At 42.2% G+C, this 23,346-nt stretch overlaps 1 protein-coding gene across 1 annotated transcript in view; it reads left to right on the top strand.

Annotated features, from left to right (window-relative positions):
* The first annotated feature begins 3,043 nt into the window (after positions 1–3,043).
* The window catches only part of UVRAG (UV radiation resistance associated), a 161,972-nt gene continuing 141,669 nt past the window's right edge, over positions 3,044–23,346 (top strand). Inside the window, 1 exon segment of the mRNA XM_038403606.2 lies at positions 3,044–3,302. Coding sequence (XP_038259534.2) covers positions 3,222–3,302 — 81 coding nt within the window. The 5' untranslated portion in view covers positions 3,044–3,221.

Here is a 23,346-nt window from a genome sequence, read left to right on the forward strand (position 1 = left end):
ACTTCAGTTTGAGTGACATGCTGGAGGTCTCATGCTGCCCATACTAAAATATCCTTGGAATTTCTAAACATTACAAACAACAATTTCCTAACTCAAACAGTGTTGCAGCCAACACAGGAATTCCATGTTAGACCTTGTCCTAACAGATAAAGAGGAACTGATGACAGAATTAAAAGTTAATGTTAGTTTAGATACAAGTGATCATGCCTTGATCAGATTTATAATGTGCAAGCAGAATAAAGTCCAGACCAGTAATATATATATTTGTACTTTAATAGAGCCAATTTCACAAAGCTGAAAACAATTATAAAACCAATCAGCTGGGAGGAAGAACTTAATCAGAAAGGAACACCTTACTAGATGTCTAAAATGCCACAATCCCATATTTGAGGAAGAACACTGTGCTGGTTAAAAAACCAAAACCAAAACTTGTTTATAGGGGAAGTGAAGGCAGCTGTACAAAAAAAAAAATAATAACACACAACAAATGGAAGAAAGGGGAAGCTGATAGTAATGGATATAAATCAGAAGGTAAGAATTGTAGAAAATTAATAATGGGAGACAAGAGACACGAGGAGAAATCTAGGGCAAGCAGACTTCAGGACAATAAGAAGGATATTTAAAAATATATCAGGAACAAATATAATTCTGACAATGGTACTGGTCCGTTACTAGATGGAAATGGTAGAATTATCAGTAATAATGCAAAAAAAAAGCAGAAGTGTTCAATAAACAGCTACACCTACAAACAGGAATGTGCACTTCTTTCTTTTAGCTAATAAGCAGAATTGGTTTTAAGAGTATACTGTGTTGCCAACTAACTCCCATAATTTTAACACGAGTCTTTTGATTTTGGGTTTATTTTTAAGGCCCCAACTTCTGGAATAAAGAGATGGCAAAAGAATCTCAGCTTTCATTTAAAAAAAAAAAGTTTCTAGCCCTTATTGTTAAGGAGAAAAGCTTTAGAATGCAACCTAAGGGCGCAGAAAGCAGAACACAAACAAAATGAACCCAAAATGTATTATTTTTAAAAATCTCATGATTTTTTGTGCCTGGATTAATGATGTTTTAATGCATGAGGTTGGCAATACTGGCTGAAAATGTTGAGATATACAGTAGAACTTCAGAGTTCCAAACACTTTGGGAATTAAGGTTGTTTGTAACTCTGAAATGTTCATAACTCTGAACAAAACGTTATGGTTGTTCTTTCAAAAGTTTACAGCTGAACATTGACTTAATATAGCTTTGAAACTTTACCATGCAGGAGAAAAATATTGCTTTTAACCATCTTAATTTAAATGAAACAAGCACAGAAACAGCTTCCTTTCCTTGTCAAATCTTTTTTTTTAAACTTTCCCTTTATTTTTTAGTAGTTTACTTTACTTTACTTTAATTTAACACAGTACAGTTCTATATCCTGCATTTGCTTTTTCTGTGTGTGTGTCTCTGCTGCTGCCTGATTGCGTACTTCCAGTTACACATGAGGTGTGCGGTTGACTGGTCAGTCTAGGCCATGGTAAGAGCTACTCAGGGATCCCAAGCCACTATGCAGAGGCCCGGAATCTCAGACCCTCTGCCGGCTCTTATCACAGCCCAGGTTTGGCCTGGTTTGTCAAGAGGGCAGAACCTCAGGGGGAAGAGGAGAAGCAGGGGTGGGGCCTCTGGGGAAGAGGAGAAGCAGGGGTGGGGCCCTTGGGGGGGAGTGCTCCTGCATGTTTCCCGCTTTTGACTTTTGAAAAGGTGGTCACCCTACCAGCACTGTTTTAGATAAAACATAAAGCAGATTTATTAACTATAGAAAGATAGATTTTAAGTGATTATAAGTAGCAAGAGTAGAGCTCAAAGTTGGTTACTTAAGAAATACAAATAAATTCACAGTCTGAGTTCTATAAACTAAACAGGATTTGAATCAAGCAGTGTCTCACCCTGACAGATGGTACAAACAGATCAGATCCTCAATACACAGGCTAGAACTCTTTCTTAGCCTGGGACCACCGTCCCCCAGTTCCAAGTCTTTGGATTCCAGATGTGTTTCCAAGTATGGAGTAGTGGGGAGGTGAGGCCAAGCAATGATGCCACTGTCTCTCTTTTGATACCTTCTCCCAGCTGCTCTGACATGGGGGTCAGGCAGTCCCTGTTGGACAGGCAGTCTCCATTCGCCTATGCTCTCTGTGAGAAGTCTTTGGGACAGAATCATAGAATATCAGGTTTGGAAGGGACCTCAGGAGATCATCTAGGCCAGCACCCTGCTCAAATCAGGCCCAATCCCCAATTTTTGCCCTGGATCCCTAAATGGCCCCCTCAAGGATTGAACTCGCAACCCTGTATTTAGCAGGCCACTGCACAAACCACTGAGCTATCCCTTCCTCCCCACATTGGGAGAAGGGATTCCCTTTTAATGGGCCACCAGCATATTTGGCTGGTCCTCTTTTGCAACTGAGAGGCTGGCGGTAGGCGTCTCCCAACCTCACAACATATTTCAGTAACTCAGATTGCAATACCTCATAACTTCAGAGACAAGGAAAGTAGGGGCAATGCCACAGGAGACTAATGTGCAAGGGTTCAAGACTTTTAAAATGATGCCTCACAAGGCACTGTGGGCGGGCTGCACTGCATGCTGGGCGCAGGGGACAGGGAGGCGGGTGCACAGCATGGCTGCACCCTGGGAGAGGCTCCTGGCCAGTCACCACCAGAGCAGGGCCAGGCCAGTCTAACGAGCTCCTCTGTTGCCATGGTGACTGGCTCCCGCCCTGGACGTTACCCTGAAAAACATTTTTCTCATCTCACGTGATAAAAACACCTCCCCACGTGATGGGGTACAGCTCTCTGTCAATTACAACCCAGTTGTCCAATCAGCATCGCTATCCTCTGTTGTCGTCCCGCCTCCCCCTCGAAGTACTTCACCCAATCAGGAGGCTGTTGGAGGCATATACCTTTCCGCGGTTTGACAGAGAGGGGGCTTATCTGAAAGCAGCGTTGATTGACTCCTGCAGCTACCAATCGTTGTGCGGTCAGGCAGCTCGGAGTCCCACCGCTTATATCCACGGGCCAATCAGCGGCCGGATCTCTCCCAGCACTGCGGTAATATGGCTCCTGAGTGAGCGGGCCCGGCTCGGTGCTGCTACCGCCATTAACCCCTTGGTGCTCGTTTGCGGTGGAGGGAGCGCGGGGCCGATGCGCAGGCGCCTCTCGCGCTCCCGGGCCGCTGCCCTCCCGTGAGGATGAGCTCGGCCGTCGGCCCCGCCGCGCTCCCCGCGGGCTCCAGCAGCCGGGCCCTGCATGTGGAGCTGCCCTCGCAGCAGGTAGCCGGGGGCGGGGTGGGCGCGGGGCCTCCGGGAAGGGCCTGGCGGTGGTAACGGGGGCGGTGATGGTAGGAGCGTCTCTGGGGCGGGCGGTTGGAGAAGAGAGGGGACTGTTATTGTGGGGGGGGCGCTAGGGGTGGCGCTGGGGGGGCGGTGGCTGTGCCGGGGGGGGGCGCTAGGGGTGGCGGGGGGGGCGGTGGCTGTGCCGGGGGGGGCGCTAGGGGTGGCGGGGGGGGCGGTGGCTGTGCCGGGGGGGGCGCGGGGGGTGGCGGGGGGGGCGGTGGCTGTGCCGGGGGGGGCGCTAGGGGTGGCGGGGGGGGCGGTGGCTGTGCCGGGGGGGGCGCTAGGGGTGGCGGGGGGGCGGTGGCTGTGCCGGGGGGGGCGCTAGGGGTGGCGGGGGGGGGCGGTGGCTGTGCCGGGGGGGGCGCGCGGGGTGGCGGGGGGGGCGGTGGCTGTGCCGGGGGGGGCGCTAGGGGTGGCGGGGGGGGCGGTGGCTGTGCCGGGGGGGGCGCTAGGGGTGGCGGGGGGGGCGGTGGCTGTGCCGGGGGGGGCGCTAGGGGTGGCGGGGGGGGCGGTGGCTGTGCCGGGGGGGCGCTAGGGGCGCTGGGGGGGGCGGTGGCTGTGCCGGGGGGGCGCTGGGGGGGGCGGTGGCTGTGCCGGGGGGGGCTGCTGGGGGTGGCGAGTGGGTGCTAGAGTGGGCATTCGCCAAGGTATCGGTAAGCAGGGTAAATGCTGGTGAGGTAGCTATGGGGGAAAGTCCTTGGGGTATGTGGGGTGGGGGAAGAAAAGGGGAATCCCTGGGGCGCTGAGAGGAGTGGGGCAGATTCATTGGGTTTCATAGGTGGCAACATGCAAACAATTGTTTTTTTGAAGGCGTGTGTGGCATTGCAGTATCTAGCAATTTTTTTTGTTTCCCAGACCCCCAAGTTAAGTTGTTTTATGCTTTTTGCAGTGATTGGACAAATATTATTGTTTTAATGGAATCAGGGAAAGAAAAAAAATCTTTGTGGAGTGTCTATCAGTAAAAATGGTTCCATTACTGCTGTTTAAAAAACTGATGAGACTTTGCCCACCTCCTACTCTCTCCTTCTCTCCTTGCATCCGACGAAGTGAGCTGTAGCTCACGAAAGCTTATGCTCAAATAAATTTGTTCGTCTCTAAGGTGCCACAAGTACTCCTTTTTCTTTTTTGCGAATACAGACTAACATGGCTGCTACTCTGAAATTTCTCCTTCTGATTACCCCATCTTTCTTGTTTATTGGTTTGGCTGTTGGCTCACTGGGTGAGCCTTTTAATCTTGGAGAGTGTGTTTAAAACAAGGTTAAGTAAGTAACCCTATTTCTTCTGTTATAATCATATAAAGGTTTAGCAGTGTGTATTTAACAAAGCTTGTGCTTTTATGTCATGAATACAGATTCTTGTAGCTCATTTATTTAAGAATACTCAAGGCCTGGTCCACACTTAAAAAAATTAGATCCACCTAGATACGTCATTCAGGGCTGTGAAAAGCTTCACGTGCTGAGCGCTGTAGTTAAGTCGGCATAACCCCTGGTGTAGATGTAGCTAGGCTGAAGGAAGAAGTCTTCTGTTGACCTAACCAGTGCCTCTTAGGGCATGTCTACGCTTACCGGTTGGTCGATTTAGTGGGTCTAGTGAAGACCCGCTAAATCGACCACCTATCACTCTCCTGTCAACTCCAGCATGCCACCGGAACAAGAAGCGTAAGGTAAGTTGACAGGAGAGTTTCTCCCATCGACCCAGCGTGGTGTAGACACTGTAGTAAGTCGTTCTAAGCTACATTGACTCCAGCTACGTTATTCACATAGCTGGAGTTGCCTAATTTAGGTCTCTTAACCCCATAGTGTAGACCTGTTCCCAGAGAGGTGGATTAACAACATCAATGGGGAAAACCTCTTCTGTCACCTGAGGAAGTGTTTATGCTCAGTGACATGGCTGCAGTGGCTGTACTGGGGACGTACCCAGTGGCTCAGAATGTGAGATGGAGTAGTATAATGTTAGAAGTCAAACTTCAAAACTCTTACCTTTGTCAGTGTGTATAATTAGCGACTGAGATTATCCTTTTCTGTTTTTTTCTTTGAAGCCCTATCAAATAGAACTTGAATCTGCATCCTCAGAATTGGGTGTTACTTTTTGCTCCAGTTGTAACTGACAGCTAAAGAACAGAAGGGAGCTATATTTCTTAGTTCTATGTGCCTGTAAATAAGTACCTAAGCATGATTCGGAGAACATCAATAGACATCAAAATCAGCTGAAGATAAAACTAGCTCCGTTGTAAAACCGCTCCCTGCCAAAAGATCTGGAAGAGATCTAATAAAAAGAGATTGATGCTCACATTGCTGGAGGATCCACGTGTGTGATGGTGGTTAATATTAGAAGGGTTAGAGTAGCATCTATGTGCCTGTGGGCCTGTTGTGCTAGGCATTATACAAACACATAAAAGCCATGGTCTGAAGAGCCTACGTTCTAAACACACAGGAATTCTGTGACAGAACTTGGAATTCAAGCCAAGGCTCTTGAATACTAGTACAGTGCCTTAACCTTAAAATCAGACTTCCATCCCCACCATAGTATCTGGCCTTGATGCCCATGGTTTAGACTGAGGTGTAAAATGTTTTTCATTTTACACCTTCAGGGCAATAACACCCTACAAATGTCTCCTTCCTTTTCCCCTTTAAAAAATACTAATAATCATAGTAGGCAACAATAGTGAAACTTGAGCCTATACTGTGTTTTTTGGCACATAGGTGAAGGAGCAGTCAATTTTGTTTTTATTGTATAGCTGAAATTTAAATCTAGATAAAAATACAAATAGATCTATATATTTTTAAATGCTTTTCATTTCTCTGTTAATGAGAAATAATATGAGTCATTCTGACTTAATAGCTGTATCTTATTCTAATGTTTATATAACTTTAAAAATCTGAGTGCAATCCCACATAACTCGGGCTGATTTTCTACTGCTAGCACAGAGCACATATGTGTACTTGCTGATTCATGTTCCAGTACTTGGTGCCTTATTAGAACAGTCGGTGCCACACTGGAACTGTGCAAACAAGAGAAATGGTGACCTGAGTTCAAAGCTATTTATCCCAGCAAAGAAAAAAATGCTTAAATTGTTGCATATACCAAATATTGTATATGCATGTGTAGTGTTTGCACTCTTTGAGGATGTAATTAATCTACAATTCTGTCAAAATGTCAGCTTCTCTTCTTTGGCTAAAGAACAGGATCAGTGAATCTAAAAACTGTAGAAACTGACATACTTCCTCCATCTGAAAAATTATTTTTTGAAATAAAGTAGCCCATTGTGTTGTCTTTATTCTAATGGCCAAATGCTGCTTCATGCATGGAGCAGGTAGCTGGGGTCAAGAGGACCATAAGGTATCTTTCTAGCCTCGGTATGTAACCGCTTAAAACAAGTTTTCTAGTCCTTATTCCTTCCTTCAGACAGCTTATGACAGACTTCTAGGCTTGCAGTTATGGAAGGATCTGAACAAAAATGCAGTCTTAACATTGGGAGCCAGTCACGCTTCAGTCAAGTGATTTGTTGAATGTTGCTGTACTAATTACTGATTCTTGATCAAAAGGAAAGTAATGTGTAGTTATTTAGAGAGAGAAATGCCCCTTTTTATGGTTTCATCTAGCCTGTGGCCCATTTCTGCTCCTGTTGAAATTGCTAAGAATTCTGCCATTGATTTCAGTATGAGGCGGTTTGGAGATGATGATTGAAGGCCCTCAAGTTTTGTGTCTAGTCAATTTTCTTGTTATGTAAACAGCTGCATTAATACTTAGCTTGTAATAAATGTCTCATTTTGTGTGTGTGTATATGTATGCATATGAGAGAGATGCAGTCAATTTAAATATCACACTTTTTGAATTTTGAGTAACCGCTTACTGTAATTTCCTCTAGTTTTTCATCTTTACATTATGTGTTGATGTATGTATTCACTGTAGTTCATTTTCTGTTTGTGTGGGTCTTTCTAAAAATTTTCTTTTCCCCTATCTGTGAGAGAGGAGGAAAATGTGACTGTAACACCACAGAAATTGCAGGGGGACTTGAGAACAAGTTTGTTTATTTGTACTACTTAGAAGCTCCAGTCAGATAACTGTAACTTAGGTTAGTGCATAGAGTTACTCTAGCTTGTTCTGGGGACCATTGATTAAAGATTGATGTCCCTCTAATTCTGTAGTTGTCCCATGATCATTTTTAGAGACTTGCAGTGAACTCTGAAAACAACCACAATAAATGGTCTTCAGGAGGGTTGGGGTAAAGAGTATATTCTTAGATTACAACTGTACATATAAAGCAGTATCCTGAAGTTCTTGCCAGGGATTGGGGCTCTCTGTCTCCTCTTTGAATAATGAATTTCTGGTGAGTAGGAGATCTGAATCCTACTGTTTTACAAAAGGAATTTTAATGTCCATAAAAACACAGCTCCTGTCTGCTCTGAAGTTTTATGTGAAAGACCCCAACACAGTAAGATACATATTCTGTAATCTGCCTCTTAGGAATGAGGGATGAATTGATCCTTTTGGGATTCAGCTCTCATTCCAAGGTGTCTGAGTGTATTAAATTTGAAGTTTATACTACTAAACCATTCCCCTGGATCTTGGGTTCAAACAAACCTTAACAAATTAACATAACTTTTATAAAGCTATGGCTGGAATTCCAGCCCATTGAGTCTATTTTGCTGAGCTGTGGATTCCCTCAGCAGCCCCATAAATCCAAATACTTGGCTAGATTTCTGGACTCTAATAATAAAATACTAAAATGCAATCCCTCACCTGAAGGGCATACAGTCTGAAGTCAGACATGACTTAAATGGATACAAGAACAAATAATGTTTTAGCAAGGGTTAATTCTACACTGTCTCTTAAGGCATATACATAACTTTTCTCTTCTTGTAAGCAGTGTGACAGAATCAAGATTTTTAGCATGGATATGAAGAGAGGTTGCTGGCTTGGTGAATGTCCCTTCTGCTTGAAACAAAAACACAATCAGGAGATGGGAGTGGAAGCAACTTTTGTCCAAATTTGAGAACAAGTAGGTGTGAGCCACTAGCTTTATGAACTACAAAGGAATGTCAGAGACTTTCTGTTATGTTTTTATTAATCTGTAGTAAAAAATATGGAGTGATTTTTTTAAACTTTCCTACTAGTTATAGGACACTGATAGCTTTTGTATAAAAGAGGAAGTGAAGCGTTAAACACTAGAAGAGAAAAATGAATGGCTGAAAGGAGACAGGAAATTTAGCATTTAATTGGGTTTTTCACCTTTTTTGGGCCTGGAATAATTATTTCAGTAAGGGGTTTGATTTTTCCCTTTCTCCCCCAATAGTTGTACTGGTAAAATCCCTAGTATGGACACAGTTTACCATTAAAGGTGCCTTATGTTGGTACTTTCCTTCCTGTTGGGAAGAACTATACTAGTATAGTATAAGGCACCTTTATAACAGTAGAACTGCATCCACACTAGGACATTGTATATCTCTAATTATAGCTAAAGCAGTACAACTTCATATATAAACAAGGCTTTAAAACTGTTACAATTTGGGACTAGATTCTTGCTGTATACACAGTGCAGTTTTCAACTTTGTTGTTTTTCTACTCCCCCAATCTATTCCTAAGGAAGGTATAGATTGGATGCTTAGCATTGAAGTATGATATGTAGTTTAGTGCTAACTGCTAGTATCTTCTAATGATACAAGTGGTTTGATATCTTGACGCTTTCATAGTTGCACACAAGCCTTTTTAAATTACAAGCTAATTATAGTCCATATATTGGCTACTGAGGACAAAACTAGATGATAAACTCCTGTCGGGTCGTCTTTGTCTGCTCTACCCTTGCTTTGTGTCATGACAGCATTTTATCTTTATTTATACATTTTATTAGTAATAACTAGGCATGTGCACCCTTTGCATGCACTACAGTATATATGCTTTTAGTCTGTTTGTGTGAAATCAGGTGGCTCTTACTAAGACTGAAACTGCCTTGTTTTGAGCTGGTGATGCAAGCTTGGTATCACAATTAAGTGCATCTATTTACATGTTAAAAGTCTTCCATCTGAGGATCTTAAAGTACTTTACAGGCATTCATAAACCTGTCAACACCACCCTGTGAGGTAGAGAAATATTACAGGTTGGCTGTGGATGAGACAAACTTGCACACAGAGATAAACTGACTTTCTCAAGCTTGTGGCAGAGTTGAGACTGGAACCCAGGGTCTTCAATTTGGTCCCATTTCCTAACCACTAGTATTTTTGCCCCATTGTAGCAGAGAACCAAGTTCCTTCTTTGGGTCTTAATCTTGTAAAAGGTAAGCCTTTTTATATAGGTAAAATAAAAGGAAATTCTTTAGAGAGCTTGTTTAAAATACTTCTAAGTTTTCTTTGTTGTGGAACTAGAGAGATAAGTATGCATATCTTTCCTATTTTCATAAGATATGGAGGGCAAAATTGATCTGGCTGAGAACAGGGTTGGAGGTAGATATTTAATTTATGATTGCATTCTTCAGATATCTGTTGTATGTTGGTCAGTTTCATGTCAATCACTTCTCATGTAGAATTGTTTTGGGTCCTTATTGCAGTGACTACATGATAAATATAGCTGTTGGAGTGATATGAGGAAGGAAGTCAATTGTTTGCTTTAAGTTTCTTTAATTTCTTGTTTAGTAGTTTTCTTTTCTGAGCATTTGCTCTTGTCCTTTCCACTCACATTCTCTACATGAATTGGAATGTTTTTGTATTTTATGCCTCTAACTTGTTACATCTAACCCATTAATTTGGATCTTTAGGATAATAGTCAATGATATTCACTGCCCATGATATCTGAAGATCTCCCTATTTCATTTTAACTGTTCACATGCTGCTATTTGCACAAAATTTAGCCTATTTTATGTGACTGGAATTTCTATGGGTCAGTCAGATTTACTGGATTGATATAAATATTCTGGATGGTGTATGTAAACTGGGGTAGAGGGAAATGCAAATATATGTCTGGGATCATATTAACAGCTAGATGTGAATTTTAGTTTTGGTCTTGTCTGACTCATTGGTTCTGCACTCAGTTAAAAGATAGTGTGTGGATTTGTAAGTCATAATTTGTTCTTTGTTTCACATAATTATTTGCTATTGGTTAGCAATTACCAGTTACAGCGATCAGTGTTTTTGAGACAGAAAACTGTCACTTTTTTCCCCAAGCATAAAACTGAAATTGTGGATTCAAGTATTATACAAGGGAAGACCCTGGGGGACAACAGAGTTTGGGTACCTTTTGAGGGGAAGGAAAGATAGTATATTAAGACCAAAGTGTGCCCAAAAAAAAGTGTTGTAATGACTGCCTGTGAGGAAGTAACTAGTCCTGTTTGGCTTTGAAAATCAGTGTTGCAGTTCTCCATTAGGATTTAAATCATCTGCTATAGACCAAGATGGTGGTTTGTTACGTTAACAAATAGACTTTATTTGCCTCTTCCCAAATCCCAGTTTTAGCTAATGAAGGGTTCTTCCTGATCCCAAACATACACAATTATTCTCAAAGAACCCATTTCCAAATGAGCCATCTCAAATACAGAGGTCCTTCTTACCCAAGAGGAGTTCATTTCTCCTTCCCCTTTCTCCATTTATCTGAGTTTTGTTAGATGTTCTCTTGAAGCAGACCTCTTGACACATTAATTGGTAGACCTCTTAGCTGATTTTTCCCAAACTAACAGTAACCCTTACCTTTCACTTTGTGGCAACTCTGCAATAAGTTTTTTTTTTTTTTTATTACAGCAGGAATGTCAGTGATAGCTATAGTTAGGGCTGCATAACTGTGTTAATTCAGATTTTTCAAGCTTGGTTTCTGCTCAAAGCTCAACATCTCTGAAAGTGAAACACAAACTTTTCAGTTGCCTTTAAGTACCAGGAGAGGGGAAATTGCATCCTACTTTTAAACAGTTCTGCAGCTGAACAGCTGGGGATTGAAAGCTGAAATTTTAAGGAAAAATCTCATTGACAGTTTATGCTAGTGAAAATAGTTTGATTTAACAGTTGACTCTGTGCAAATGATATATGATGCATGTCTTGCTCAATTCCTAGAGGGTAGAAACTTAAAAATCTTAGTGGTACATGCATACACAGTGTATGTGGCTGCATAGAGAAAAATGTAGTACAAAGTGGGCAGGGGTGAAAGGCAACCGCTCTTAAGATGCATGGAACTTGGGGAATGCTGCTTTATGCCCTTTAAGACTTGCAGGAGGGAGTGCCATTTCGATGTATCTTGGGTGTTTTGCAGCTCATAAGGCTACATTTTAGTCATGAGTATTTTTAATAAAAATCATGGACTGATCAGGCAGTTAACAAAAATTCATGGCCTGTGACCTTTCCATAACTTTTATTATATACCCCATTAGAACTTAAGGGTGGGTGGGGGGAGACGGGTTGGGGGTGGGTGGCCCTGGGGGTGCTATGGGTGCTGGTGGGGAGGGGCAGCCCTGGGGCATCACGGATACTGGGGGATGGGCATGCGGGTATTCGGGGTGGGGGGGGAAGGTTGGCAGGGCTGGGGAAGCTTCCCTACTCAGCTCTTGGAAAGCAGCGACCTCCAGCTCCTAGCTCCACATGCTGCCTCCACTCCGCCCCAAGGCCCGTTTCTGCAGCTCCTATCAGAGGCAGCAAGTAGAGCTAGGAGCTGAGGGAGGGGAGTTCTGTTGCCCTTCTGGGGAGCGCCCCCATAGGTAAGTAGTGCCCCACACCACAATCCTCAGCCCTGAGCCCCCCCATACCCAAACTCCTGCTACTGGGGGGTGGAGAGGGGCCAAGACTGTCCCAGCAGCAGCCAGTGTGACTGGCCCCGGAGCTGCCCGAGCTGCTCAGGGAGTTCCCGGGCCAGCTGCACAGGCCGCTCCAGAAGTCACGGAGGTTACAGAAAGTCACAAGAGATCCACTTCCTGGACACTACGGTGCTAATGAGGGATGGTCACATAAACACCACCCTATATCGGAAACCTACTGACTGCTATTCCTACCTATATGCCTCTAGCTTTCATCCAGATCATACCACTCGATCCATTGTCTACAGCCAAGCGCTACGATATAACCGCATTTGCTCCAACCCCTCAGACAGAGACAAACACCTACAAGATCTCTATCATGCATTCCTACAACTACAATACCCACCTGCTGAAGTGAAGAAACAGATTGACAGAGCCAGAAGAGTACCCAGAAGTCCCCTACTACAGGACAGGCCCAACAAAGAAAACAGAACGCCACTAGCCATCACCTTCAGCCCCCAACTAAAACCTCTCCAACGCATCATCAAGGATCTACAACCTAACCTGAAGGACGACCCATCACTCTCACAGATCTTGGGAGACAGGCCAGTCCTTGCTTACAGACAGCCCCCCAATCTGAAGCAAATACTCACCAGCAACCACACACCACACAACAGAACCACTAACCCAGGAACCTATCCTTGCAACAAAGCCCGTTGCCAACTCTGTCCACATACCTATTCAGGGGATACCATCATAGGGCCTAATCACATCAGCCACACTATCAGAGGCTCGTTCACCTGCGCATCTACCAATGTGATATATGCCATCATGTGCCAGCAATGCCCCTCTGCCATGTACATTGGCCAAACTGGACAGTCTCTACGTAAAAGAATGAATGGACACAAATCAGACGTCAAGAATTATAACATTCAAAAACCAGTTGGAGAACACTTCAATCTCTCTGGTCACTCGATCACAGACTTAAGAGTGGCTATACTTCAACAAAAAAGCTTCAAAAACCGACTCCAACGAGAGACTGCTGAATTGGAATTAATTTGCAAACTGGATACAATTAACTTAGGCTTGAATAGAGACTGGGAATGGATGAGTCATTACACAAAGTAAATTTGTTAGTCTCTAAGGTGCCACAAGTACTCCTTTTCTATTTCCCCATGGCATTTCTCCCCCCCACCCCACCCCACCCCCCACTGTTCCTCTGATATTCTTGTTAACTGCTGGAATTAGCCTATCTTGCTTGTCACCATGAAAGGTTTTCCTCCTCCCCCCCCCCCCCCCCCCCCGCTGCTGGTGATGGCTTATCTTAAGTGATCACTCTCCTTACAGTGTGTATGATAAACCCATTGTTTCATGTTCTCTGTGTGTATATAAATCTCCCCTCTGTTTTTTCCACCAAATGCATCCGATGAAGTGAGCTGTAGCTCACGAAAGCTTATGCTCAAATAAATTTGTTAGTCTCTAAGGTGCCACAAGTACTCCTTTTCTTTTTGCGAATACAGACTAACACGGCTGCTACTCTGAAACCTGTATACCTGTAAAAAAGAGTTAGACCCACCATAGCACAAAGGGTCTGCTATTTAAAAACTGTAATGAATTTTGAAAGTATCTATCTATTCTAGTGATATTTCGTGTACACAACTGAAAACTGTTGGAACCAGTAATACCTGTAAAACTGGAAAGAACTTTTAGGGTTTTCTCATTGTTACTGGCACCATCCTTGTAATAGTCTTTCTTCTCTTTAGCCATCCATTATTATGGGGGTCGGCAACCTTTGGCACGTGGCCCATCAGGGTAATCCGTTGGCGGGCCATGAGACATTTTGTTTACGTTGACCGTCCGCAGGCATGGCCCTTTGCTGTTTCCCGCAGCTCCCATTGGCCGGGAACAGTGAACCATGGCCACGGGGAGCCTGCGGGCAGCCAATGTAAACAGAATGTCTTGCGGCCCACGAGCAGGTTACCCTGATGGGCCACGTGCTGAGGGTTGCTGACCCCTGCATTAATTTCAGTTTACCCAGGGTTAAGCCTTGGCCAAATTGATCTCAAATACATTTTTGATCCTCTGCTTGGGAAAGTCAAGACACCATGCTATCTGGGTTCAACTGGAAAGGAGATGTAGAAATGCTTGTCAGCATGCTGGTGGGGCTAGTGCCATCAGTTTTGCTGTCTTCTCCAGTGGCTTCAATTGCATGTTGGAGAGAAGGGGGTGACAAAACCCCACAAGAACACCTTTGGTACATGACCAGTTAACCAGTATGTCCTTCAGGATCTCTGCTTAAGTGGTTCTGCTCTGGAGCAGTCCACAGTTGTATTTAAAATTTCATGATCAGCTGTGTCATTGGATTCAAATAACTGAAAATGTGAGTAACATCTGTGCTCCCAGTTTGCTCTATTTAAACTAGACACTGATTATAATTAAGACCTTGTGTACGTAGTGGCAAGCTGGGGAATCAGTACAATGTTAAAAGTTAAATATTAATCAACTTATTGGACTCGGCTGCATTTTCAATCTTCAGAAGGCTGCAAATATTTACAACATACAATACAAGTGCATTGAAGGGATTGTGGGGAAGGTGGGGCTTTTGACATCTGGATAAGGGATGGTTAGTACTCTTGACACACAGGAGGTTGTGGGAGGCCAGTTGGGACTGTGGAATAAGCTTATTAACTGGCTGTTTCTGGTAAAATGGTTAACAGTGACCTAGTTAACAATGTAGTCATTACTTTCCTCATTGTCATGAATAGGGTCAGTGTGTACCTCTCACCTACTTAAGGCTGTCTGCAAATGTGAAGACATTGCACTGGTTGCATTGAGTTCAGATTTAGAAGGCTTTCTTTGGCGTCCTAAGGGCTGCAATAATTTGAGACACATTCTATGGCTTTGGAAAACACGGGCCAAATTATGACAAGTATTAAGTGATCTGATTAACTAGCTAAATGTTCTTGTTGCAGGGTTAGTTTGTGAAGTTTGAAACTTCAGCCACACTTACTATAGCTGTTTAATATATTAGTATGCACATTAGTTAACTGTTTGCACTCTCCCTCAACTCCAAAACAGTTGGAAGGATTTTGCTCATTTTTTCCACGCAGTCACCTTTGGGCATGGCCTAAACATGAAAACTTTCAGCCCAAAATATGAAAGTCCTGGAAAACTATGGACAAACAGGATTATAATGGAAACAGTTTCACACACTAAACCATAGCATGCATGGTCAGCACTCATAATTATAAGGAACTGTAAAACATCCACTGTTAGTAAAACATCGTAACCAAAGTGGACTGATAAGAACATTCTCAAAATTTACAGATAAAGACAACGGTGGTGGTGGAGGTATTGGTTTAAAAAAGATGAGGTTTAAAAAAACATGGGGCACAGGAGTCAGAAGATAATTTTGAAATAAAATCTCAAGGTGTCTCTTAAAAGTGAGGCGAGATGGAACTGAGAGAGTGGTCAGGATTGAGTAAATTCAACCCAGTAGGTCTCCCAGCAAGTATGACTGCTTCAAATCATCAGGTAATTGTGAGAACCCTAAATGATGGGTTGTGTTGTGTCACAGGTAACAGGGTAAAACTCAAGGACAAGTCCGGGGTTTATACATTTAAGTTAGCAGCATTAGTTTAAAAGCCTTTATCTATATAGGAAGATTATACGGGTAAAATCTCTGTGTGGACACTTACTTTGGATGTGTGTGTGTGTGTGTGTGTGTGTGTGTGTGTGTGTGTTTTGGGGAGGGGTTTAGCTTAAACTCTGTCCCAAGTGACGTACGGTAAACTGAGAAAAGGCACTTGGATCTGTATAACCTCCTCCTTCCCCAGTATAACTATTGGTTTCATTTCACAGCATAAGCTATTGTGAATAAAACTCTTCTGAATCTTTCAGTTGGCTCTGTGTGGATTGAATTTCCTCTCCATTAATCAGTGAAGTTCAGGAGTCTGCCCATGCAAATCCAGTTGTGGGAGTAGCCCCTTAGTCGATCATGTGTTAATGTTTTGAGGGCTGTTGCAAACATACCTCCAGTGCCTTCCCTATACTGATCTATAAGGCAGCTACTCTCTGCTGGATCAACTATAAGCTAATTAATGGCAGCTTGAGAGGGCAGACAGGATTAGTTGACTCACACAATTTTAAAATTGCAACTGCATAATAAAACACACACTTAGAACCTCTATCCTCTTATCCTCATCATTCACATTGTCGTCTTAGATTGTAAACTCCTTGAGGCAAGAGCAATATGTGTATAACTATTTATCATTTGCACTGGTGTCTTTTCTCAGTTAAGTCAGGAAAGGAAGGGCTTGTGGAGGGCAGAGACGTACTAAACGTACTCCTTAAAAAGGGAGGCATCAACTCAACAAACTGGGGGGAACTTGGGATGGAACAGAACACAGTGGCGCCACACTGTATACCAACCCATTTTGAAGAGAACAGATGTGCTCATGTGACAGAAGTGACAAAGGAGGAAAGAAGGGGCACAACACTCCAGCCAACAGCTACGTCTGCAGGGCATGAATTGGGCTCCTCCGCCACCTAAAAACCCATCAGTGAACCCCCTTGGCAGATATCAGCCTCGCATCGCGGGATAGCCAAAGAAGAGAGCGTCTAGTACAAGTGGCATGAATTTGGAGGTCTTGCTGCTACTGTGGTATAAATATTTTGCTGAATAAACAATCTATGATGATCAGTTGCTGCATGGTCCGACAAGACAAAACATCTAACTGAGCTTAATTTAAACTTGAAGACCGATCAGCATAATAAAGGCTTGCTCGTCTCCACATGAAAAGTGACAGGACAGGCTTGGCTGCTGGACATTAGCTATGTTAATAGCCTGGGTTCCTTGATTCATACCTCAGGAAGATTGAGGTATGCCAGCTGCCTGAAGGTTGGGTCTCTGAATTAGATCCATAGAGAAGGTAGAACTTTTTCACCTTGGCAGTATTCCAGCAGTGACTTGTGAATATTTTGTTCTGGAATAGTATATCATTAAAGGGGATAGAGTTCAGTGGTTAAAACAGAGTAGGAATTGTGACTACTGACTTCTGGTCCAAGTTCTGCCACACTTCGTCTGATCCTGGGCAGATCATTATGCCTACTGGTACCTGAATTCACCTGCCTGCAGTTTGGAACTAGACTTCTGCTTTACATTTAAGGTTCAGAATGTTCTTGTGAGGTAGGGGTATTGCCAAGTCATTTGAGATCATCTGATTAAAGTGCAAAATATCAACAGGAACATTGATGAAAATATTTTTTTATGCCTTGTGTTAAGCTTCCTTGTTTATGGCTTCCATGATAGTACTGGAAAGACTTTTAATGGTAGTATTAACAAATAACTCATCAGAATTTGATGGAGAATCAAGCACTTTCTTTCAAAAAAAATCAGATTTTTTTTTTGTTTATAATCTCATCGGTACTGCACCCTTGGATGTGCTGTAAAACTTCTGTAAGTTTTGTATAAACACACTAGCTTTAAATTCTATTATCAATATTGTAACTGCAGAACTAGGTGACAACTTGGTGGCATGATTTTTTTTTTTTTTTTTGCTCATTTTTGATGGCTTTCAGAACTTCAGGATTCTGTAAAGCTCTTTGGAATACTTCAAGTATGAAAGAGAGGACATAATGTTTTAATTAAGGATTTCTCATACACAGTTCAGGATTTGTTTTTCTCAGTAGTGGGTTTTGTGTGATGTGGCCACTTGTTCTGAAGGAAATAGAACGCTAACTTGCTTCAGATTGATTACCATGAGGTAGCTTTGGTGATCTATCCGCTTACTGCCAACCGGAGCTAGAATTGAACCAAATGATCGAAAGTCCATGTCTTATTTTTAATTCCCCCTATTCAACTACTTCCCTGCAAAGTGCAGTGGATTAGGACAAATATAGTACTCAAAATAATTTTTCCATGTATTATGTTGGTCACAAAAGCCTGGAGGTAGGCTAATAAAATTTGCACTTCAACCCATTGTGCTAAAATTCTAATAATCGGAGATCTGCTATCTATACCATCCTCAATATGCTGTGGAGGCTAAGAAATGTGCCTCTTTTCACTTATTAAAGGAACAAATCGGTTGGAATAATGTTTCAATATGTAGAAAACAATAAGTGACATTCCAAAAAAATTCAACGTAAACTAGAGTAACTTCTTGTGAGAAGACTGTTATTGGGATGACTTGTGCCTTGTGTTTCAAATCCTGTCTGCCCCCCCCCCCCCCATGGTTCTGACAGTAATCTGTCCATTGATAATGGTGGAGTGCATAGCCTCTAGGAACTCTATATATGCATCTTTTTTATCTAATTTATATAAAACACAATTGATTTGGTTGTAAACATAGTTGGCCTATGTTTAATCATGTGACTGTTGCTATTTCTATAGCCTTCTTTCCATACTTATTGTCATCTTAAATTGTGAGCTCTCTGGAATAGGGACTGTTTTGTCTTTCTCTGTATAGTTCAATTGGACTGTAGTTCTGACAGAAGCTTTTAGATACAACTCTAAAACAGAAGGGAATAGATGCCAGATATAAGTTCATATTCACCCAGACTTTTTAATACGTTGTGTTGGAGGGAATGATACATTTTTATAAATATCCTGTTGATGCTACTGTAGTCCCTTTTTGCTAGCAATATTGGCTTTACTTTGCCATAGACTTCAGGTTGAGAAACCATTATCCAACTTAATCACGTAAAAATGATTACTCAGGAAAATATTAAATAAAAATTTTAAAGCCAAGATGAAAAATGGGATTATTCATTCCTTTGTTCATTTTGTTAAACGTAAAGGTCCTGTCAGCTTTTTCATAGTATTTAAACTATTTTCAGCTGTTTTTAGACTTCAGAGAGATTCTGTGTTTAAGTCATTCTTTTAAATGTGAAAGCACAATGCTTAGTTAGAGTAAAACTATTCATGCGTGCAGAATTGCTTGGGTGGCATTTATACATAAATGTTCAGTTTTTTTTAGGAGGAGAATAGAAAAACTATGTAAATAGTTAACAAAACTTGCAAAAAAAGGTCTGTCTGAGCTAACAGTCATCCTCTAAATATTGCTTATTCTCCTGCAAGTGGACCCTTTTTTTCTTTGGATGTCTCTAAGCAGGGTCCCCTAGAAAAGGTGGTTCTCAACCTTTTTTTCATTTGTGGACCCCTTTGGAAACTTCAAATGGAAGTGCAGATCCCTTTGGAAATCTGTGTGTGGATGGATGGATGGATAGTTGAATTCTGTTCAGTTTTCAGTTTCTTTCGCAGACCTCTTAGACATAGTCCGTAGACCCTTATGGGTCCGCAGACCACAGGTTGAGAACCACTGCCATAGATTAACAGTGAGGACAGTAACTCCATTTGTAAAATGATCAGTCGGTGGAAATAATGTCCCAATTTAAACAAGAAGGTAAAGTCCTGCTGTTTTGGAAAACTCCATCACGTACCATGCCAGCACATCCCATGGCTGTTAGCTTCCATAAACCTGTCTCTCTGGTTGACTAGGGCCTGCATAATGATGGAGTAGTCACCTTTTTGGTGTATGTGCCCATAGTTTATCCACCACAAGGAGCACATGAGTCCCATCGATGGCCCTGGTGCAGTTTGGACAGCCTGTATTCTTAAAACCAGCAGTTATTTCAGGGCCATGATTAATGTATACCACCTTCGGGCGAAGAAATCAGGACTGATTTAAAAACCTTATTACTACAATCTCAGCAGGGGACTTGCCAACACCAAATTGGTTAGTTACAGACTTGTAATAGTCTGGGGTAGACAGCTTCTGTGAGGCTATGGCAATTTGCTTCTGGACCAATGCACCCTCCCTCGTGCATATGTCCTGATGCTGGAGGATTTGGACAAGCTACTCAAAGCTTCAGGAACATCTGCTGCTTTGTGCAAAAGTTCTGGAGCCACTGTTGCATATCCCAAGTCTGCATGATGTGATCCCACCAGTTTATGCTCATGACCCTCATCCAAAAGCACTGGTCTATCTATGGGGTATCTGCAGTTATGGCAACAGGTAGGAGGAGCATCAACCGGGTGGCATCTGCCAGGTCTGTACCACCTTGTGAGAGGTGTCTTCAGCAGTACAAAAACCATTGTTAACATGTGCTCCAGTGTCTTAAGGATGCTGTGCCTGACTCCTGAAATAGCATTGAAACGTGAACTCCACAGGTTCTTCTATCTTGCTAATTCTGATTCTGGGAGTGTGAGGACCCAGAAATGACCCTGCTAGATGTGTTCGTGATCTAAGGCAAGTGCCATGGGATGGAGAAATAAGTTTCCCATGGTACGCTCTCTAAATGGTGGCCTAAAGCAGGTATAGCTGGCAAGGGTGATAAGAACCCTTGTATATGATCCCAAAAGCAGAAAGTCTGACCCTATCTGCATAGTGCAGTATATGCATAGCAGCACAGTTAGGAGACCAAGTTCAACAATTGAAAACCCAGGTTTACAATGTAGTTTGGATACTGAAGCTCAGGCTTGGAAACGCCAAGTCCACGAGCACAGGTCCTACAGATCTACGTTTACAGTGCAGGCATACTCTGAGTTGCCTGATATTGCTCCATGGATTATTTCTTGTTCATTCTTCTTAATATCTCCATGTGACAGTTGGGGCTTATTGTGGGTCTTATTGACTGTGGGGAGACCAACTTTTAGCCATCACCATTTTTCTATTAGATGTCACATTCTCCAATGTCTGTGCAGTCAAGGACTGGTAGGTTTTGTTTAAACTACTCTGGTGGGAGGTATGTGTTAGAAGAATTAGGACAGGCTTTTGGAAGGCACAATGAGAAATCTAGAATCCAAGCTATACCATGGGACTAGAGAAGGCTTCTGAAATGTGGTGTACCAAGGGCTCAAATCTGATCTTGAATATGCATGTTTGTATACCTTTTTTATTGTGTAAAATCTGCTAGCTTTAGAGAGCCGAAGTATCAGTTGGTTTGGTGTGAAATGAAAAACTCTTAACTTTGTATTATGGTTGCTTGTGAATCACTACAGTTTGTTTAAAATCAGAAGCTCAGCCTGCGTGTAATACTACCAGTAGCTTCTAGAAAAGGAGTACTTGTGGCACCTTAGAGACTAACAAATTTATTAGAGCATAAGTTTTCGTGAGCTACATCGGATGCATTCTGTTTCACATACTGCAAGAACTGTCCTACCTTTGGTTTTTGGAGTAGTAGTTCATAAGTATAGGATGACTGATCACTTTATTAGTGTAGGTGAGGTATTAAAAGATTAAGAAAAAATATATTAAAACTGACCCACTACGCTGTAACAGTGATGGGGAGGCCATACAAGTACTGAGGGAGAACTTCCTCGCTCTTTCTTCTCCCCCCCCCCCCCATTTGTCCTTCTAAGCTTGTATTTTTTTTTTTTTTTTTTTTTGCATGAGACTCAGTGATGGCTTCCCATATATTCTGCAATATTAATATTAAGAGCTAAAGACCATTGTCTTCTGGTTCAGATTCACAATATGGCTGGCCTTAAAACTAATTAAGAATGTTATCCTGATTCTAAATATTTTGTATTAAATCTCTTCTTTGTTGCTGAGAAACTAAAATAAACTGAAGAGCTGTTCCTGTTAAACAGTGTTAATAAGCTCTCAGTCTGTGTCTCGGACAGGGCATAGGGGCATATCAAATAGGTTGAGCGATGAGGAACCACAAAGTAAATCCAGTCAAGGAATATTTGTGTCTAAATAATGAACTACCAGCAAACAGACTTTTTTGAAATATACAAGGGATCCAGTGAAAACTTTTACAAGCGTTAAGGATCAAGCAGCAGCTGCTTAGAGCTGTACACTTAAAATCGGACCATGAAGTGTTTAACTACATGACATATGTGGGGTCTTTTTTTCTACAAACAAAAAATTAGCTACTTGGTTAAAATGACTGCTTCTGGGGAAAAGGTTTTTTTGACTTGAGTGTGATTGGAGACTGTAAAATTTTGTACATTATGATAAAAATGGCTGTGCTAAAAGTCTGACCTTTGTGAGCTTAGCGTGTTGTGAAACTGAGAAGCTTGGTCGCAACTGTGAACCATGCTCAGAGTTGAAATGAAACTATCGGATAACCTTGGTCCAAAATCTAGGATTAAAAGACAAATTTTATTGGAACCTGATATAGTACAGTATTGAAATAGTTCAGTGAAATCATTTAAAAAAAATCAAGTGTGTTTACTTTAGCTTGGAAGTAACATTTTCTGGAACCACAAACAACATATTGTGCTAGTCAGAGAAACACACAGAAAATGACGACCATAAGTGATGCAGTCTGTCATTTCATTCAGTATGGACAATGGTTAGTCATTTCCTCTTAGCTTGGACAAAATCAACAAATGCTGAAAAGCAAACTTTATTTTTCATATAAAATGTAGCCAACCCAAAGAGAGATTTCTTGAGCCTGTTTCACTGATTATGCATCATTACAGGTAAATCTGTCTTCCTAGAATGAGATTAATGTGTTTTGTTTAAGAATATGGCAATATAGCTTTCACAGTGCAGTTCTGGTTTCCTCATCTCAAAAAAGAAATATTAGAATTGGACAAAGTACAGAGATGGGCAACAAAGATATTTAGGGATATAGAACCGCTTCCATATGAGAGACAGACTGGGAATGCTCACGTTGAAAAAGAGATGGCTAAGGTCTAAAATATCATGAATGGTGTGGAGAAAGTGAATAAGGAGGTGTTTATCCCTTCACATAACACAAGAACCAGGGGTCATCCAATTAAATTAGTAGGCAGCAGATCTAAAACAAACATAAGGAAGTACTTCTCCACACAATGCAGTCAATCTGTGGAACTCATTGTGGATGTGCTGAAGGCCAAAAGTATAACTAAATTCAAAAAAGAACTAGATAAATTCATGGAGGATAGGTCCATCAATGGCTATTATCCAAGTCGGTCAGGGTCAGCAACCCCATGCACTGGGTGTCCCTAAACCGCTGACTGTCATAAGCTGGAACTGGATGGCAGGATGGATCACTCAGTAATTGCTATGTTCTGTTCATTCCCGCTGAGGCATTTGGCACCAGCCACCATTGGAAGATGGGATGTTGGGATAGATGAACCGTTGGTCTGATCCAGTATGACCATTCTTATGTGTTTATGAATTGAGCATTTTTTTCTTTTTAGCCAAGTTTGGCGATGAACTTGGTAGAAAAACCTATTTAGAATAGAGATGGTGCACCAGAGCAGAACTAAGAACAGATTGACTTCTCAGGCAGTCATGGTGCTTGTTCACTCTGAGTATTTAGAGGCTGCTAGTTACA

This window comes from Dermochelys coriacea, chromosome 1, assembly GCF_009764565.3.
Source record: "Dermochelys coriacea isolate rDerCor1 chromosome 1, rDerCor1.pri.v4, whole genome shotgun sequence".
In the NCBI taxonomy this organism is placed as follows: domain Eukaryota; kingdom Metazoa; phylum Chordata; order Testudines; family Dermochelyidae; genus Dermochelys; species Dermochelys coriacea.